General features: G+C 38.9%; 1 protein-coding gene across 2 annotated transcripts in view; it reads right to left on the reverse strand.

Moving 5' to 3' along the window:
- UCHL3 (ubiquitin C-terminal hydrolase L3) overlaps positions 1-10,923 on the reverse strand; it is a 53,093-nt gene extending 42,170 nt beyond the window's left edge. The window contains exons 1-3 of one of the 2 annotated variants that reach the window (XM_014781796.2): positions 10,831-10,923; positions 10,704-10,715; positions 1,101-1,229 (exon numbers count right to left, since the gene is read on the reverse strand). In XM_014781796.2, coding sequence (XP_014637282.1) covers positions 1,101-1,229; positions 10,704-10,715; positions 10,831-10,872 — 183 coding nt within the window. In that variant the 5' untranslated portion in view covers positions 10,873-10,923. The remainder of the gene's footprint in view (positions 1-1,100; positions 1,230-10,703; positions 10,716-10,830) is intronic. The other variant, XM_004423082.3, reaches the window with a different exon arrangement.
- Between the last annotated feature and the right edge of the window lie 8,822 nt (positions 10,924-19,745).

Below are 19,745 nucleotides of genomic sequence, written 5' to 3' on the forward strand. Positions count from 1 at the left end.
TAGTCTAATACTGGATAATCACTAAGAAATTTCTAACTCTAAATTTCTATGAACAGCATTTGTGCAGAAATACTCCTTCTTTAATAATTTGTTTTGTAGAACCCTTAAATAACACAGAAAAATATTTCAGTATTTTTTATTTTATCTTGAACTGAGGTTAATTAGTTATTAGCATAAAGAAGATTATCCAGGAATTTCTAGAACTGAGCAAAGCCTAATTCTTAATTTCTGTGCGACTTGGCTCCATTTATTCCTCAAAAATAAGATGACCTGAGTATATATACGCCAAGTTACCAACACCTCAATTCTCCCACATCTTCCAAAACATTTACGTCCTCATTTTTTACAACTACTGAATTCATCCTATTGTTTCTAAGTTTAAAAACAAAAATCAGAAGGATATAGACTCAAAAGCTGTTTTAAAATCAACTTAAAAGCTCTGGCTCCTTACATATATCTACATGACATCATTCTAGAAGAAAGGCCTAAAATATGGGGATTTGAAGTTAAATGCAGAAATCTAAGAAAAGCTATTTATAATCTCTAACACATTCTAAATCTGCCAATTAAACTATATTTAAGCTTAGTGATTCCCACCCAAATCAAATTTATTCTGAAAATAATGTAATCCACGTCATTAGTTGCACCTACTTCCTTAAAACAAGGCAAAAAGATTTCTTTTTACATATATGTTGAAACAAATTTATATATTTTATATATTCAAAATTTGAATATTCTTTATTCATAAATTTTCTAAGATAGATTTAAGATTATTCTAGTACTTAACATTTCTAAAGTATATACATCAAAATGTGATTAAATGTCACATCAAAATACAGGTGAGGCAAACTAATCATTTTATAAAAGAAGAAAACTACCCAACTTTAAAAGACTAACTCAGGGCCTTACTGTCAATCTATAAATCAAAATCTAAATATCACCTTTTTAATAAAATCAGATTTTTAAGATATCCCCCTGCCTAGATTTCCTCATTTTATGCAAGAAGGGAGTTATATGTTCTTAAAGAAGACCATATTTTTAATTCATCATTGAAAGAGAACTGCGCACGTACTGGAAGCTGTATCTTTCGTAACAATTACCTTTTCTGTAATAGGGAAGAGAAGCAACACTGCACACACGGGCCTTGGTACCATGCTAAGGAGTTCAGGATCCATTCCATATACATCAACAAACTGCCAGTTAGGATGTAGACCTAACTGTTTGAGAAACTGGTAAAGGGGGAAAAAAACACAGTCTAGTGTTAACAGGGAAATAACGTGCATGTACTGTATATCTAATACATAAAAGGGAATGCAAGGTACAAATATTGCTGATGTTCAATAAGAATGATGTAAAGCAGGTTTTCCATGAATAGGGTGGGAAGAGAGAGCAATTTATTTATATCAATTAACAAACATTTAAAATTTATAACATATTAAGCAAAATTCCTTTTCTCAAATCCACTACTTTGGAACTGACCATAATAAACCAGGACTTCACCAAAAACATACAAGTTGACTTGGTTGATACATTAAAGTCATTTCCATCACTTGATTTTTAAGGAGATGCATCTAAGTTCTAGTAAATAATTATTTTTAGTAGAAGATCAACAGAGTTTATCCTACTTAACAAAAATGATGCCTAAGGTTTAAAGACAGATAGATAGATATCACAAATTATATCAATGAACAAAGAGCATATAAAGCCAAAAAAGTCCAGTGACTTGTGTGAACACCAGAAAATAGCTGATAGAAGAAGTAAACTACTGGCTTCCTGACCTCTAGTATACAATGAAATCTACCCAACTTCATTGCCCTTCTTATATTTGAAAACAATTGTAACAAAAGATTAGTGGTTTTTTGAAACTCTTAATATTTCATAGGAAAATAAAATGTCAGACCCTAATCTATCACAGAAGAAAAAATAAAATAACAAGAATTATGTCAATTTCACAATAAATTCTTAATAAATGTCTATATTGAATGAAGCTGATGATTTTTTAAAGTGTACCATCACAAAATAAGTTTTAGATGATAGAAAAAAAGGAACAGAGGAAAAACAATCATATTAAAAATGCATTACACCTTATCTCAAGAGTATATTATAGTATCTGCTCTTTTTACATTATAGTGAAATTTAAAAATGAAAAGGTGCCTTGGGTATTTCTCCCTGAAGAATGATGATATGTACTTTGATCATGAAATGAGATCTTGCAAAACCAATGGAAACTATACCAGGTTACATAAACAGTGTTATTCATCTCACACACAGTCAGGTTCTGTAAGACAAGACCTTCCTGTTTTTTGGGGTTTTTTTTTGCTGAGGAAGATTCACCCTGAGCTAACATCTGTGGCCAATCTTCCCCTAGTTTGTATGTGCGCCACCGCCACAGCATGGCCACTGACAAGAGGTGTAGATCTGTGCCTGGGAACCAAACCCAGGCCGCCGAAGCAGAGCACGCTGAACTTAACCACTAGACCACTAGGGCTGGCCCAAGACCTTCCTGTTTAAAGAGCTACTCTCCATATCCCTCCATTTCTCTGCCTGTAGAAGAAACCCTACCTAATGATAATATGGTTGGTCAAAAATAAGGTTCTAAACTTGTTTAATAAGAAATATAGTGACTTAAAAAACTTCTCTTGGCAGAATGTGCTCAACATCTATTAGGCTCATCAAGTCACATGCTCTACAACAGTTTGGGGCCACAGAAATCAATGGATTCCTCTACCTTATACCTATCTTCATCTGATTCCTATTCATCATTCCAGACTTTAATAAAGTTCAAGAAAGCACTCCAAACTACTTCCCTCTCCCTTCTCCGCTTTCTCCAAATTCTTAGTCTATACCTTTCTCAATATTCAATTCTATTTGAAAACCAAAAAGAATTAAAATTGACTGTGAAGTCAAGGGAAGGAACTGTGTCTTATTCATCTTTTAAGCCCATTTTCTAGCACTGTAGCTGGCGGAACCATAGACACTCAAGCTATATTTGTTGAACTGAACTAAAGATTATATCTTTATTTTAATAGATAATCTAGCCATCTTTATGTCTACATATGTCCATTAGATATGTTTATAGTCAATATTTAATACATATTTGTTTTTATTTGTGCCAAGTTAAAGAGGTAGGAAAGATACATTTGGCTCCTAATCAACAACCAGGCATTCATTTAATCACCTGCACAGGATTGATGTTTCTAAAAGGCATACTGTCAAGGACAAGTATCATAAACCCTGATAGTAGGATTTAAATTTATTTGTTAATTTTATGTATCCCAAAAAGCCATACTGTTATAAAGTTATAAAACAAGATGGTACACATAACCGTAATTTCACATCTCTGCTGCAAACTGCAAGTAACAGTTAAACATTTTAGTGAAAAAACAATCTGGCCAAAATTGTTAAGTTACTGTGAAGTAAGTTGTAAACTTACTCCACTTCAGCCAAAGGTAACAAGTATAAAAAGTACCAAGCTCAAGGGGCCGGCCCAGTGGCGCATCAGTTAAGTGCTCACACTCCACTTCAGCAGCCTGGGGTTCGTGGGCTCAGATCCCAGGCGTGCACCGATGCACCGCTTATCAAGCCATGCTGTGGCGGCGTCCCATATAAAGTAGGGGAAGATAGGCACGGATGTTAGCCCAGGGCCAATCTTCCTCAGCAAAAAAGAAGAGGATTGGCATGGGATATTAGCTCAGGGCTCATCTTCCTCAGAAAAAAAAGTACCAAGCTCAAAATGCAGCAACTGTAGTGAGACTGATCAGTATCAAATTGAGAACACACTCAATGATTAAATAGCCGATTAAATTAAATACAAAAATGATTACATTTTAACTGGAATCATACTTTTCCTTAACTTTTTACTCATATCGCTAACCAAATGAGATTGATATAAAGAAGTTCAGTTCATTAATATCTATTAAGTACACTGGCTACATCCTCTGACTCCAGATTGTTATGAGTCAGACTCACACAGGAAGTCATAATATGAATAAAAAGAATAAAAGCAGTTATTAATAGTAACTACCTCTGGGATGTGGAGAAAGGGTGGAGAAGAGGGTCCTCAACTTTTACCTCTCATTTTTTTTTTAAATCATGAAGGTGTCCTACTTTTATAATTAAAAAAAAAAAACCACCTGTGAGTTTGATAATCATATGCAAATAGAGAAAGATTGGAAGGAAATTCTCTAAAATATTAACGGCAGTTAGCTTGGGTGGTGTGAACTCAACTTTTTATCTTCCAGTGTTTTAAAAAATTGTTATTTTTACAAGAGTTATATGTAGTTTCTAAGACACAAATCTATAGAACTTGATACACGTGTATTTAAATTGACAAAACTGGGAGAAGATCCAAAATAAGTATTAAAACTATACCAAAAAAATCTCTCTAGACTACTCACAAAGAAAAGTATTCTATATATGCATTTGCAAAGCTCTCTCCACACAATTAGAAGCATCCTGTTTGCACCAAGCAGAATAAAGAGACTTTTATAATCTCTAATACTGGTCTTCCGGCTTTTCTAAACAGTGAGTAATAAAATAACAAAAAATTTTGCCTGATTAGCTCACTAATTTTCACAATGCCTCTAAAATTTTGGCCAATAAAGAAAAATAATTAGTAAATTAGAATATGTGCCCATAAAAAAAACTTGGTCAACTTATCTTTTTAACTCTATGGTCCAATGATAAATTTTCCACTGAATAAAGAATACTTTAAATTACTTATAAATATTTTTTAAGAGTATCATGTATCAGAAACCACACTGGAGCTTTAATATGCTTCACTTTTACTGCACCTAGCAAGGTAGGTTTTTATTGTACCCTTTCACCAATGAGAAAGCTGAACCTGGGAGGTTACGTGATTTTTCAAGGTCACACTGCCAGAACCCACGTGCAAAGCTCTGGATGCTCTGGTACCTATTTACTTTTTCAGCTTCATCTCTCACTGCTTAAAGTATCTTTTTTGTACTTTGTTCTCTACCTTTAGCCACAAGGAACTCTTCAAGTTCATAAAGGGTCTACAACCATCTCTTCCCTCCAGGTTTTTGCACACAAACCGGAGTTCTCTATCGGAAAAACTGTTAGCCTCTGCCTCTAATTTATAATGTATTCCTCCTCATCCTTTAGATGATAGTCAAATAACAAAAACTCCGATTTTATAAAATAAAAAAAAATAGACAAGTAAAATTCACCTTCCTTTCAAATTTGTTCTAAAGCCATTTTCTCTGGTCTTTAATGGCCTGCTCAGGGCAACAACAGACTCTGCCTTATTACTAATTTATTAATGATTTGGGTTAAAGGGCCCGCCCCGTGGCTTAGCGGTTAAGTGCTCGAGTTCTGCTACTGGTGACCCGGGTTCGGATCCCGAGCGCGCACCGACGTACCGCTTCTCCGGCCATGCTGAGGTGGCGCCCCACATACAGCAACTAGAAGAATGTGCAACTATGACATACAACTATCTACTGGGGCTTTGGGGGAAAAAAAGGAGGAGGATTGGCAATATATGTTAGCGCAGAGCTGGTCTTCCTCAGCAAAAAGAGGAGGATTAGCATGGATGTTAGCTCAGGGCTGATCTTCCTCACAAAAAAAAAAAAAATGATTTGGGTTATGACAGAAATTATACTTGTCTAGTAACTGCTTAATACTACTACTAGTAAAAGTATACTAGTAATAATTGCTAGATGCAGAAGTACGAGAATAAATGTTAAATGAGAAAATGACGGTTCTTAAAGCCTGGAAACTAGCAAAATGAATTTTAATAGAGATTTAGTAAAAAAAAAAAAACAAAAAAATAAAATTATTTAAGTTCAGAATGGGGAAGTACTGAAAACATTTTTTGTGGGGATTAAGAAAAAACGGAGTTTACTTCATTACAGGCTCAATATGGACTGACTACACAGTTGTCAACACAAGTGACGCAATGCTAGTCTGCTTTAAAAAGAGTGGTATTCAGAATAACGTAACCCACTATATTCAACACAGATTATTCAGAGTGGAATATGATATCAGCTCTGGGAAGTCTATTTTATGAAGGACAATGACAAACAGAAGCAGGCTCAAGGGAAGGTGACCAGGAATGATAAGGTCTTGGAAGACATCACAGCTGGAGAATCCGGGCATGTTCAGAGAAGACTTAAATTATTATCATCCTTATCCCCAGATATTTTTAGTAATATCATGGAAGAGTAATTAGATTTACTCTGTATGGGTTCAATGGGAGGACTGACGGACAACAGGAGGAAGTGACAGAAAAGCAGATTTTGTTTCAATAAAAAGAAATATAATTCTTCTAATCATATTATTATACATTATTCTCATTATTATAATAAAAACATTAAACCACCTTATAAGACAGAAGACTACTCACTGAAATATTCAAGTAAAAGATTCATGATCACGTTAAAGATAACTTTGAGAAACATTTTCCAGAGCAGGAAAGCAGCTATGTAAGATTTATTCTTTCTTCCATTCAATAACTATTTGTTGAGAGCCTCCATGGGCCGGCACTATTCTTAGTACGTCAGACATGTCCTTGCTCTCACAGAACTTACATTCTAGTGGTAGGATATACACAATAAACAGGTAAACACATAACCAAGATAATTTTACAAGGTAGTAAGTATTATGAAGAAATTAAAACAAGACACAATGTCAGTGCAGACTTGGGAGGAAAGGAGTATTTTAGCTGCGTAATCAATGAAAGACTCACTGAGGAGATGACTTTAAAAAGACACAAATGACAGGAAAGTACCAGCCATGAAACAACCCACATCAGAACGACTCAAGCAAAGGACGAGCAAGTACAAAGATTCTAAAGCAAGAACGGGTTTGGCATTCAAAGACAGGAGCCCAGCATGAATGGGACAGAGGTAGGCAGTACCTTCTCATCAGGCCACAGTAAGAAGCTTGAATTGTATTCTAAGGAAAAGCAGTGGAAAACCATTTTGTGCTTTGAGTGTTTTAAGCAGGGAGACACAAGATATGATTTGCATTTTTATAAAACCATTTTGGGTGTACGTATATGAAGAATAGATTTTAAGGAGGTAAAGGGAGAAGCAGAAAAATTAGGAGGCTACTGTAGTTGTCCAAATTAAGGATGATGGTGGCCTGAATTATAGTAGTAGAAATGGACAGAATGGCCAGATTCGGTATAGATTTTGAAAGAAGAGTCTACAAGAATTGCAGATCAATTGATTTGAGAGGTTAGGAAAAGAGAAGAATATTAAAAATAGCTAACAGTCAAAGTGCATGCTTTGTTCTAGACATTGTTCTACATACTTTACACACAGTAATTTATTTAATCTTTACAACAATTCTATAAGATTAGGAGAGATTATAACAAACTAAGAAACTGAGGTACAAAGAAATTAGGTAACTGCCCATGGTCTCAGAGCAGAAATTCAAACCCAAGAAATCAAATCACTACAGTATGGCCTCTCCAAAGAGGCACAGTTGTGAAGAAGAATCAATGACATTGACTTGGGCATTAGATAAACGATGGCACCCTTGGAAGACTAGGGAAGAAATGAGTTTGGAGGAGAGGAGGGAGGATGTACATCCAGATTTCTTTTTCAGCCATGTTAAGTTTGAGGTATCTATAAGATATCCAAATGGATATCAAAGAGATAGTTGAATATACAGGTTTCTAATTTGGTGGAGAAGTCAGGGCTTACAGGAACATGGGATCAACTATGTGACAACTGATAGTATTAATGCTATACAACAGAAAACATCACTAGGGAGAAAGTGCACACAGAAAAGATCAGCAGTCTCAGACAAAGCTGAGGAACTCCTTAGAAGGTGGGAGATGATGTAGCAAAGGCAAATCTAGGAAGCAGTCAGAGAAAAAGGAGGAAAACCAGAATTATCACAGAAGCCAAGAAAAGATAATCTTTCAAGAAGGATGAAGTGGGCTACTCTACCAAATGTTGCTGAGAGGTCAAGAAATATGGTGACAAAAAAGTGATCACTGGATCTGGAAAAGTGGTGATTAGTAAACCTGACAAATGTAGTTACTATGAAGTCGTGAGGACAGAAGCAGCTAGACAGGAGTGAATATAGAAAAAAATCAGAGATGAGAAAGCAGCAACAGCCTCTATGGATAATTCTTTTTGGAATATTTATAAAGAGGGAAACAGAGAGGAGGCAGTAGCCAGAAGGGGACAAGGTAATAAGCGTGTTTTTTCCTAAGATGGGGTCCACTAACTAGAGAATTTTTGTATGTTTATGGCAATAATCCAGTAGATGACCTCTAACTCTTTTTCCAACACTAAGCATCTAAGCTAAATAAAATAGTTATGTTAAAGTAAATTTATTTTCCTTTGGACATTACACATTATGCCAGAAAATATTTTGCTTCCTCAATAAAATCACAATTGGGAATATTTTTAGGGGGTTTCCATATCAAAAATCATTGGTTATAGGGGTTGGCCCAGTGGCATAGAGGGTAAGTTCTCATGTTCCACTTCGGCGTCCTGGAGTTCGCCAGTTTGGATCCCGGGCATGGACCTACGCACTGCTCATCAAGCTACGCTGAGGCGGCGTCCCACGTAGAGCAACTAGAAGGATGTACAACTATGACATATAACTGTCTATTGGGGCTTTGGGGCGAAAAAAGGAATAAAGGAGAAAGACTGGTAACCGATGTTGGCTCAGGGCCAATCTTCCTCAAAAAAAAAAAAAGCTTAAAAAAAAAATTGGTTCTGAAACACAACAATACTTAAAATACACATAATGTGGCTGTTCTGTACTCAACCCACAAAACATAATCAAGATGAAAGAAATTTAAATTTTAAAACACCATCATTTACAACAGCACCAAAAATCATTAAATACTTTGGTATAAATCTAACAAAATATGTGCAAGATCTACATGCTACAACTACGTAACACTTAAAAGAAATCCAAGAAGACAAAGAGGACCAAATAAATGATGAGACATACCATCTTAATGGATTGCAAGACTTGATACTAAGACATTAATCTTCCTCAAAATATATCTATAGATTTAGACATTCACCATCAAAATCACAAACTGTAATAACTGACAAGCTGATTCTAAAATTTATATGGAAAGGCAAAGTAACTGAAATAGCCTAACCAATTTCAAAAAAGAACGAAGTTGGAGGATTCATACTATTTGATTTCAAGACTTACTATAAAACTACAGTAATCAAAACAGTGTGGTACTAGCGAAAGAACAGACACATAGATCAATGGAAAAGAACAGAGTCCAGATATACAGTAAATTGATTTTTCACAAAAGATGTAAAAATAGTTTTAGATTAAGTCTGAGAGAAATATGCTTCTTTCCTATGGCACCAAATCAGAATTTGCAGATACTAATTTCTTCAGCCTGAAGATTTTTTCTCCTTACAAAAGAGTCAAAATGTTTTAGGGAAAAAACCCCAGCAAATTTCAAAGGGGGGAAACAAAAGAAAATTACCATCAATAGGATATGCCACCTCAAGAATAATATAAAAGATATATGCTGGTTTTTAAGCTTTATACATTTCTAGATTATTAAAGAGACAAGAGAGGCTGTCTGTGGCCCAGAGGTTAAGTTCAAGGCACTCTGCTTCTGTGGCCTGAGTTCAGTTCCTACACCACTCGTTGGTGACCATGCTCTGGCAGCGACCCACATACAAAATAGAGGAAGACTGGCACAGTTGTTAGCTCAGGGCAAATCTTCCTCAGCAAAAAAAAAAGAAAAAAAGAAAGAGACAACAGTTGGGGGAATAAGTCATTTCAAAGCTTATCATAAACCTCAACAAGATAAAGGGTTTGCTGCTAACGTCAAGATACAGCATTTCTATCTACTTTCTTTGTATAAGGAATTTTCTACAAGCTTTGAAAGCCAAAAATCAATTAAGTATATGATGAATCATTATTCCTTGGTGATGAGAAGGAAGATTATGGGGGGAAAAGTATATCATATGATAAACTATGAGGGCAGTAAAAAGTCAACGAGCTGTTGGGAATGAAAAACAGGGTAAGACAAAATACAGCTGAGCAAATCACAGTTTACACCTGGTAGCACTTATTGTTCTTTTAATTCAGTGGCTGGGAGATGTTCCCTCTTCCCTCCCCAGACTCAAACCTCGGATACTCAGACAAACTTTAAGGGTTATAGGTGGCAAAGAATGGTGTGGAAACTACCATATTGAGCAGTCTAAGGCACAAAAGCAACTACATTCCAGTTTTGAGAGCCTGGAAGAGACGGGGGTGTGGCGCGGAAGAGAAGGACTGGATGGGGCAAGAGAAGATGATTGGAAGATGATTGCACAGTGCAGGCGGTGGATGAAATTACAAGGACTGGGTGGGCGAGTTTACAAAGCTTGGAGTCAGGTAGTGTAGGCAAATTAGTCACTCGGAAGGCACAGGGGTGGGAAAATTATGGAATCGGCACTATCAGCAAACAAAATGAAGAGGGAAGAGGAATAGGAACGCAGGGTGAACGTCTCTCAAACCTCAGACCCTGAGACGCCCAAGAAACGTGATGACGGGGGAATGGGACCAGAGAGGCTGAGACAGCTGGAAGGCTCTCCAGGAGCCAGGCGGCAAGGAGAAGGCATAAAAGGGGCACATCTGTCTCAAGCAGAGCAGGAGGGGCCTTCATGGAATTAAATCCCAGACTCCTAGGAAGCATGAAGGTGGAGGCGGCCAGGGAGGACTCCGGGGTCCCGAGTGACAGACACCTCACTCACCTGGTTGGTGACCTGAAAACGAAACAGAGAACACGATTTAGAGACAAACTGCCCTGGACTAGCTGTGGCAGCCCGGTTCCCTCCGTCCCTGCCCGAATCCTCAGGCCGAGATGCGAGCCGCGCTCACCTCAGGGTTGGCCTCCAGCGGCAGCCAGCGCTGACCCTCCATGGCCGCTCCGCCGGGCCCCTCTCCAGCTCTGACAGCCGCCGCCGCCGGCGCCGCCGCCGCCGCTTCCGCCCCCGCGCGCCTTGACCTGGGACCGTCCAACCCACCGCCCGCGGGAGGGGTGCTGAAGGACGAAGAAGAGCTTGACAACATTCTAGCACCTTTCTTGCTTCTTGCAGAGCCACACTTCAAGCATTACATTTTAAATTAAGATATAATCGAAGAGAAAAAGGATAGGAGCCGCATCCCTATTGCAGAAGGAAAAAGAATCTGAATCCACAGCCCTCTCCCCTCACACTTGGACTCTTCCTAGCCTAGCCGACAGCTCGCGTGCTACGCATGCGCCACGCGCGGGTCTGGGACCGCGTGCTCGCCGCGCCCTTCCATTCCTGCAGCGTCAATCCGAGGCGGTAGGGGGCGCGTTGGCTGAGTCTTAGTCTGCGAGGGAGGGACCTCGTAGGTAGGAGGACCCAAAGCCAGAAGACCTCCTGGAAGTTGTGTCCCAGATGCTCCTTTGTCAGGCGCAGAGGTGATGTGTTGGCGTTGTCTGCTATTGCAAAGGGGGGCATTTCTATATAGCTATTTGATAAAAATGTCAAGTACATATTGTAAATCAGACTGTACTAAGTGTTGGGTACAAAAAGCTGCCTCACCAAGAGTGGAAGAAGTGTACAAAAGAACAAAAAATTCTGATAAAGTGGGATGCGTATGTGACAGAGGTAGTATGAAGAGTGGTGGATCTACAGAGAAATGCAGCTCAAGGGGGAAGGGAGTGTCCAGGAGGCTTCCTGAAGAAGATGGACAGCTGGACTGAACCGTTGAGAGACAGTAAACATTAGCCAGGCAGAGAGGTGGGTACTCAGAAATTCTGTATTGTGGCTGCAGAGCCTGCAAGATTGAAGGGCAGTGGTTAGAGGTGATGCTGGAGAGATAAGCAGGGATAAGCGGGTCAAGACATCTGGGCTTCATCCTGAAAACAGCAGGGAACCACTGAAGGATCTTAAGCAGGATTTTCATATCTCTTCTCCACCAGACTGTAAATTCCATGAGGCCTGCAGCAATGTCTTGTTTAATTCCTCACAATGTTTCCCCAAGGCCTAACCTAGTGCCTGATAACATAGTAGATGCTCAATAAATATTTGAATAATAAATGGAATAATCAGATTTGCGGAAACATGACTTGTCAATAATGTGGAAAATTTGCGAGAGGGAAATGATGAGAGACTTAATTAAGACAGCAGCCATGGAGATGGAGAGGCAGGCACAGATTAAAGAGATACTGTTTTAAGGGGGTATCCCTCTGATGGAGCAGGAACTGTCAATGATGATTCTAGAGATTTGACTTGGAGTAGAGTGCGTATTACTCCTCTGCACCCAATAGAAGGAATTCCAGGAGAGGAGTGGTTAGGGAGTGAGAAAAAGATAATTTTATTATACTAAGCTTGCCTTTCTTAGGGAACTTCCAACTCTCCCATTCATGTTCTTCTGGCCACTGTTCTTCAACCTCCAATCCCTTGACTCCTCTTTCTCCTGTTCTAGCTGCTAGATTGCTGCTATACCCACCTAACTGTGACTTGGTAAATCGGAGATGTCCAGCTCATGATGGGCAGCTGTAGTTGCATAATCACATGAGTTGCATGGCCAGGCTCTCAGTGGCAAACCGGGGGCTGCTTTTCAAATGACTTGTTATCAGAGGAATGGCCTTGCTCTAGAGCCCTGAGGTTCTGCACTGTGACTCCTCTGTTAGGGTTTGCCTGAGACTCTACACAGCATCCTTATCCACCATGACATCTCGAGCACCATTGGATCTGGTAAGACATAGGACCAAACAGCAAGGCAGCCTGCATTCCAGCATAGACTTGCTGCAGAGCACTCTCTTGCTCAGGGACACATTCAAACTGGCAGCTATTCATGTCACCCAGTAAATGTGTTGGAGCTGTATTCCCAAGTGTGGCATATGCTGCCTCCAAAAGTCAAAGAGGCCCATGCACCAAGTGCTCTGCTTCTTCTCTATTAATGGGAATTGCAAGGTGCAATAACTTATCCTTCACCTTAGAGAGTTTGTCCCAGCATGCCCCAGACTTTTGGACTCATAAAAACATTAATAATGTAGTAGGACTCTAATGTTTGTAGGATTTAACTTCCACCCTCTGGCATGGGTGTACCCACCATGGTATCGAGAGCAATACTTCTCAAACTTGAATGTGCGTGCAAACATCTGAGGAACCTGAAATGCGATTTTGATTCAATAAGTCTGAGACGGGGCCCAAGATTCTGCATTATTGGTCTCAATGTTTTAACTCTCCCTTTATCCATATCCTTTGCCATATAACATTGAAGTTTTTCCACTAAGGGGCAAAGTAGTGGTGATCCTCATTATTCATGGATTCTGCATTTCAAATATGCCTACTTGCTAAAATTTATTTGTAACCCCGAAATCCATACTCTTGTGGTGCTTTCCCAGTCATTCACAGATGTGTGTGGAGTGCCAAAAATTTGAGTTCTCAGCTGAGGTTGAACAAGGCAAGGCTCTGCTTTCTTGTTTGACATCTTATACTGGAAAGAAGTGTCATTTTTGCAGTCTATTGAGTGCCACATTTCTTGCATTTTTGTTGGTGATTTCACTGTATGAAATGGCCCCAAGCATTGTGCTCATGTTCTGTCTCGTGTTCCTAAGTGAAAAAAGGGTGTGATGTGCCTTATAGAGAAAATACGTGTGCTAGATAAGTTCCTTTGGGTATGAGTTATGGTGCTCTTGGCCCTGAGGTCAATGTTAATGAATCAATAATATGTATTAGTGAGGTGTCTTCAAACAAAAACACACATAAAACAAGGTTATGTATTGATCTGTTGATGAAAATGTGACCAGAAGCACACAGGAACCTAACCTGTGTTTCCTCTAGGAGCAATGGTTCAGTATTTACTAATTCAGGGTTCGTGGTGACTTTATAGACCATAGCTACTGTAAATAATGAGAATCAACAGTATATTTCCCCACTCCTTGACATTGAGTTCAGCCATGTGACTTGTTTTGGTCAATAAAATGGGGCAGAAATAATGGTATGTCAGTTCGAAGTCTGGGCCTTTACAAGCTTGTGTTTCTGCTTGCTGTCTTGCACTTCTATCATAGCCTTGAGAAGAATGTACTTGAGCTAGCCTGCTGGTCCCAGGAAGAGACTATGACACACATGGAGCACGGCAGAACCACCTCAGCTGAGCCCAGCCTAGACTGGCTAACCACTGCTAAGCCCCGAGACATGTAAGCTAAATAAATGTTTGCTGGTAGTATGACATTGGAAATTTGGGGGCGGGGGAGGGTTCACAGAGCAACAGCTAATTGCTATACCTGCCAAAAATTTTAATAATCAAATTAAAAGGAGTAGCCAGCTAATTGATACATCTGCCCAAAATTCTAATAACCAAAGAAAAATGTGTAGTTTTACCTCCCAAAAATTTTTACTTTAATTTGTTAATGAACTGTTTAATTATGTTAACTAAATGAGATGTTATTTTAGCAATGAAACAATAATATATATTGACACTTGATTCAGGCTTTACACTTAATAGAAACTTTGACGTTCCTCATATATTTATTTGATCCTGACCACAGTCTATAAAGTAGGCAGGTGAGATAGAGATGTCACCATCTTACAAATGAGGTAACTGTGGCTTGGAAAGTTTAAGTTGTTTCCCAAGATTGTGCAAGTGGCAGAATGAGACTTCATTCTAGGTTTCCTACAGCCAGATTTAGAATTCTTTTCAAAGCAGGAACAAGGCAAGAGCAGCAATGATGCTGACAAGGCAGGGAATGGTATGCAGAAGATAAGCTGGGGATTGGAGGAGGATAAAAAGAAGTAAATGAGCTGTAAGTTACTCTGGGAGTAATTATGGGTCAACAGTTTAAGCATTTCTTATATATAGGACAGTGACTTTAAAATAAATGTGTCCTGAAATGAGTAGAAGTTGAACAGAGAATTGAGAGTCTTTAGTGTAGTCTGTTATACATTCTATAAACTTTCCAAATGCAATTTTAACAAAAAGTATTGTTACAACAGCAGAGGCCAGAATTCCTCTTAGGAATGAACTGTTTCTTCAGAAAAATGTCAAACCATCGATGAGCCACCTAGACTGGAGACTGAGACTTCAAGGGCATCAGAGTCCGCAAAAGGCCAAGCAACAATAGGTCATTGGTAAACCTCTCTTGTGAGAGAAGAATATGAGGAGGGTTGAGGAGGAGGGAAGGAAAGAGGAAGAAAGAGAGAGGATGAGAATGAGGGGATAAATAAAAGGAGGTAAGAATGAGGAGCACAAGAGAGGAGCCTGCAAGAGAGAAATCTTAGAACTTAATGGAAGGTCAAGATATCTTCATTTTACTTTCATTGATCACTAATGAATTTGAACACTTTTCAAGTAGTTATTGGCTATTACTTCACAGTCTTTTCATTCTCAATCCATCCTAAAATTCTTTCTCAAAACTCTTATAACATTTATTATCTATTCCAGTGCTTCCCAACATTTTCACCACAATACAGATGAAAAATGTAATAACCGTATTTCATCAGATCTGAGAGGCCATTAATGTTAATATGCACAAGTTTTGTTTACCCTTAAGAAAGAAAAATAACTTCCAATTAAAATGTTACACAATGTTTCTTCATAAACAGAAGTCAAGCCTTCATCAATGCAAACATTGTACATCCGTTCTTTTGAGTATGCACACTATCATCACTGGGGAAGATTTTATTCTTAAGTATCAATTTATAGTTTTAAATTAAATACAGTGCGATGCTTATGCATAGCCTAATAGTGACATGCCACTTATTTATGTAATTCATGCACTTTTAGTAATTTTAACATTGACAGATTAATTTTGATGGTTGTCAAAGAACATCAGGGTTTGTCACCATTTCCTACTTTGCTAAACTCATAGTTTCATTTTTTCAGCAACTGATGAGAATTCAGCAGCGTCTATTCAAAAATAGTAGGAAATTCTTGACAAATTAATGTTTGGTGTTTTAACAAAAGCACCTGTGACTCAAAAACTACTCTCTTATCCATATGAATTTCTTCCTTATATTCCGAGGGATTTGATGATTTCTCCAACCTTGAACTGAAATAAGCAACCATTTGGCTTTATCTACTCAAGGCTATCTACCTTTTTAAGGAATTGTAAATTATTTGCTTGCTTTGTAAGAAAACATGGAATTTTGGTCGTTCCTTCAATAACCCAAATTTGCCTTACTGATACAAGTTTACAACCTGCTATTCTCTTTCCATGCCTATTTCCATACCTGGTAACTTTTTGTTATGCCAAATCACAGCATAATCTTTTTAAAGACATTTTAAATGGCAGTTAAATATAGTAAGTATAGAACACCACCACCTATAACTCAACAGAAGTGTTGAACAGCTATGACCAAGTTCATGCATGTACCTGCAAGGACAACTGAGTCATAGCTGCTGCCTGGCTACCTGTCACTGTAAGAAGCCATGTGATGCAATGTGTAGTCATTAAATGTGAAAAACTATGAATCCAAGAATTGATGAAATTCAGTATTTGTACAACATCTGACTTAATCAGATAAGGTTGTCATCACAGTTGTAACCAGCCAGAGAATCTTCCAGGCTCAGGCCTCAACCAGCTTTCACCCAGGGCTATGGGGAGCAATTTCTCTATACACCTCACTCATGGTGCGCCACCATGACTGCTCACTATGTCGTGTTATTTGAATATGTCCAGCTGTCTTCCTGCTGCATGTGTATGTATCCTGTCATCTGCGTTAGCCTGTGTTACATTGCCAAACCATCATCCCTAAACATAGCCTTTTTGCAGTACTTAAGAACATACCCAAACCTTACCTAATTTGGCCTCATCTGTCCACAGTATGGATTAAAAATTCTCCTCACTTGATCAGAAATCATGACTACTATAATATGGCTGTGTTTCTATAAGCCGGTTATTTAACCTACTTAAGTCTCATTTTTCATAAGTCTCTTTTATAAGAAACTCTGTAGGGTCCCTTTAAGTGAAAGGTTGAAAACTATGTCTTACAAGTTTCGGGCGAATGTGTGAATTGGCCAGGTGAAATGAAAGAAGAATGTGGGGACAGTGACAAACTGGAACATGTAAAACCTGTCTAAATGCACTGTCATTCAGTTTCTGATACAGTTTGGTTTGTTTTCTTTTAAATATGTAGGTAGGCCAGATTTGGCCCACATGCTAAGAATTTGTGTACTCTGCTTTAAGCTCTAAAACCTCTATGATTCTAAGATCAGTGATCACGCTTATTTTGCAAGACATAGTGCAATGGCCGACTGAGTCTTTCTCACATCGTATCACAGACACTTTCTCTCTGACTCTAACTCCTCTGCTGCCATCTTCCACATTTAGGGACATTTGTGATTACATTGGGCCCACCTGGGTAATCCAGGAACATCTCCTTATTTTGAGGTCCACTGATTAGCAAATTTAATCCCATTTGCAATCTTAACGCCCCCTTGCCATGTAACATACCATTCACAAATTCTGGGAATTTGGAAGTTGGCATCTTTAGTGGGGAGCATTGTTCTGCCTACTATATCCACTGATAGTATAGTATAGTTTAGTATAGTATGGTATGATATGGTATGGTATAGTAAATGTTTAGTGGACATCTATTGTTTTGTTTCCCCAGCATCTTTTCATCCAAGTTTTGTTGCATCATCCTCACCTTTATCTGCTGTAGGGTACATCTTCTCACACTTTTTGCTGTTAGTAACTCTGCCAATGACACAATTCCACTTCTTGTGGCCACAACAGGGGGTATGGGGAAAAAGTAGTAATGCATCACCCTCGACCCAGTATTGGTCCAAGGAGTGGGCGTATGACCCATGCAGGCAAATCAGAGTCCGTCTCTGAGAACTAAGATGGAAGAACAGCTTCTTCTTTTCCCTTGGATCATGAGCCACAGGCTGTGACCCAAGAGATGCTGGTAGTCACATGTCTATAGGTACATACTCCTCCCCCACAACATATGGAGAAGCCTAAGAGAATGGATCCAATAGACAAATAGAAGGCCAGACCGCAGCTGAGAGGCAGAAATTGGTCCTTTTTGCTATTCAAATCTCACAATTCCGTGATATTCCTGCAGCTGGCTCTACCTCTACATTTCAAAGGCCACCGTTGTGAGACAGTGATTTCTGCTATTTTGCTCAGGCTAGTTTGAGTTGAATTTATATCACTTGGCACAAAAAAGACCTAAAATAAAAGCTTAGGGCCGGCCCCAAGGCTTAGCAGTTAAGTGCGTGCGCTCCGCTACTGGCGGCCCGGGTTCGGATCCCGGGTGCTCACCAACGCACCGCTTCTCCGGCCATGCTGAGGCCGCGTCCCACATACAGCAACTAGAAGGATGTGCAACTATGACATACAACTATCTACTGGGCTTTGGGGAAAAAAAGGAGGAGGATTGGCAATAGATGTTAGCTCAGAGCAGGTCTTCCTCAGCAAAAAGAGGAGGATTAGCATGGATGTTAGCTCAGGGCTGATCTTCCTCACAAAAAAAAAAAGCTTAGATTGAAGTATTACTTGCTTCACGTCAATCTTGTTTTCTCTAATACACTGTAACTCTTGTGAGATCAGAGTTCATGCCATAGTTCTGTGGACAACCTCCTATACATCTGACAGTAATAGGCTTATTGTAGGAGCTCCAAAAGCATCTTATGATTTATATGTCTTACTTACACATCATCCGTTAAAAATAAATATAAATAAAACAAAAGTTATCCCTACGCGTTTCTAATTTTGGCATTTTTCTTGACTGTATTCATGAAATCTGTATTTTCCAAGTCTGCAGCTTGCGTAAGTTCTGATCTTTTGTAAGATGGAGGTCTTAAAAATAAGCAGTTGAGGGGCTGGCTTAGTGGCATAGTGGTTAAGTTCCTACACTCCGCTTTGGTGGCCCAGGGTTCACAGGTTCAGATGCCGGGCGCAGACCTTCACACTGCTCATCAAGCCATGCTATGGCGGCATCCCACATACAAAAGGGAGGAAGATTGGCACAGATGTTAGCTCAGGGACAATCTTCCTCAAGCAAAAAGAGGAAGATTGGCAACAAACGTTAGCTCAGGGCCAAGCTTCCTCACCAAAAAAAAAAAAAGCAGTTGATCACATGTTGTTGGAATGTTAGGAGCACACGAACAAGTAGCAATTGGCAGAGATTGGCCTAAACACTACTGACATTTTACTCTCCCCAAATTAGATCAATAGATTTTTGGAAAGGGACACTCGTGTCTAATTTAAATTAAAAAACAATGTTTTTAAAGGAATGAATGTAAATACAGAGAAATATAAAAATTAGCTTTTTAATATACATCTTTTCACCTTTTGGAAGCATTTTTATACAGTTTAGATTTATATATGTGTGTGTGTGCATGTGTGTGTGTGTACACAGCTCTCCATGGAGCATAATCCCCCCATGGAGCATAATCTGATGGCAGCCAAGGGCTACAGAGAGATATTCCCTGACAAGTGGAACTGCTGTGCTGACCAGTGGGATGTACCACAGTGTCCTATCTTTTCATCAGACTTCCTTAGGGAAGAAATAAATTGATTCATTCAGGGACTATGTTCCCAACTAATTAGTACTTTCAATCAGGTCCAATAACCTTGAGTCAGTGGCTATTTTTTGGTGTAGATTCTGAGTGCTACACGCCAGGCACAGTTCTAGGGGCTTTACATGCATCGGCTAATGTAATTCTCCAACAATCATACGCAAGTGTTTGTGGTAGGCAGAATTTTAAAAGATGCCCCTCCCCCCAAGATTCTTGTCCCCTGGTTATTCCATCAAACACTAATCTAGATACTGCTCTGAAGGGACTTTGCATATGTAATTAGGGTT

Source organism: Ceratotherium simum, chromosome 10 (assembly GCF_057802395.1).
Source record: "Ceratotherium simum simum isolate JZ-2026a chromosome 10, ASM5780239v1, whole genome shotgun sequence".
Classification (NCBI taxonomy): Eukaryota; Metazoa; Chordata; class Mammalia; order Perissodactyla; family Rhinocerotidae; genus Ceratotherium; species Ceratotherium simum.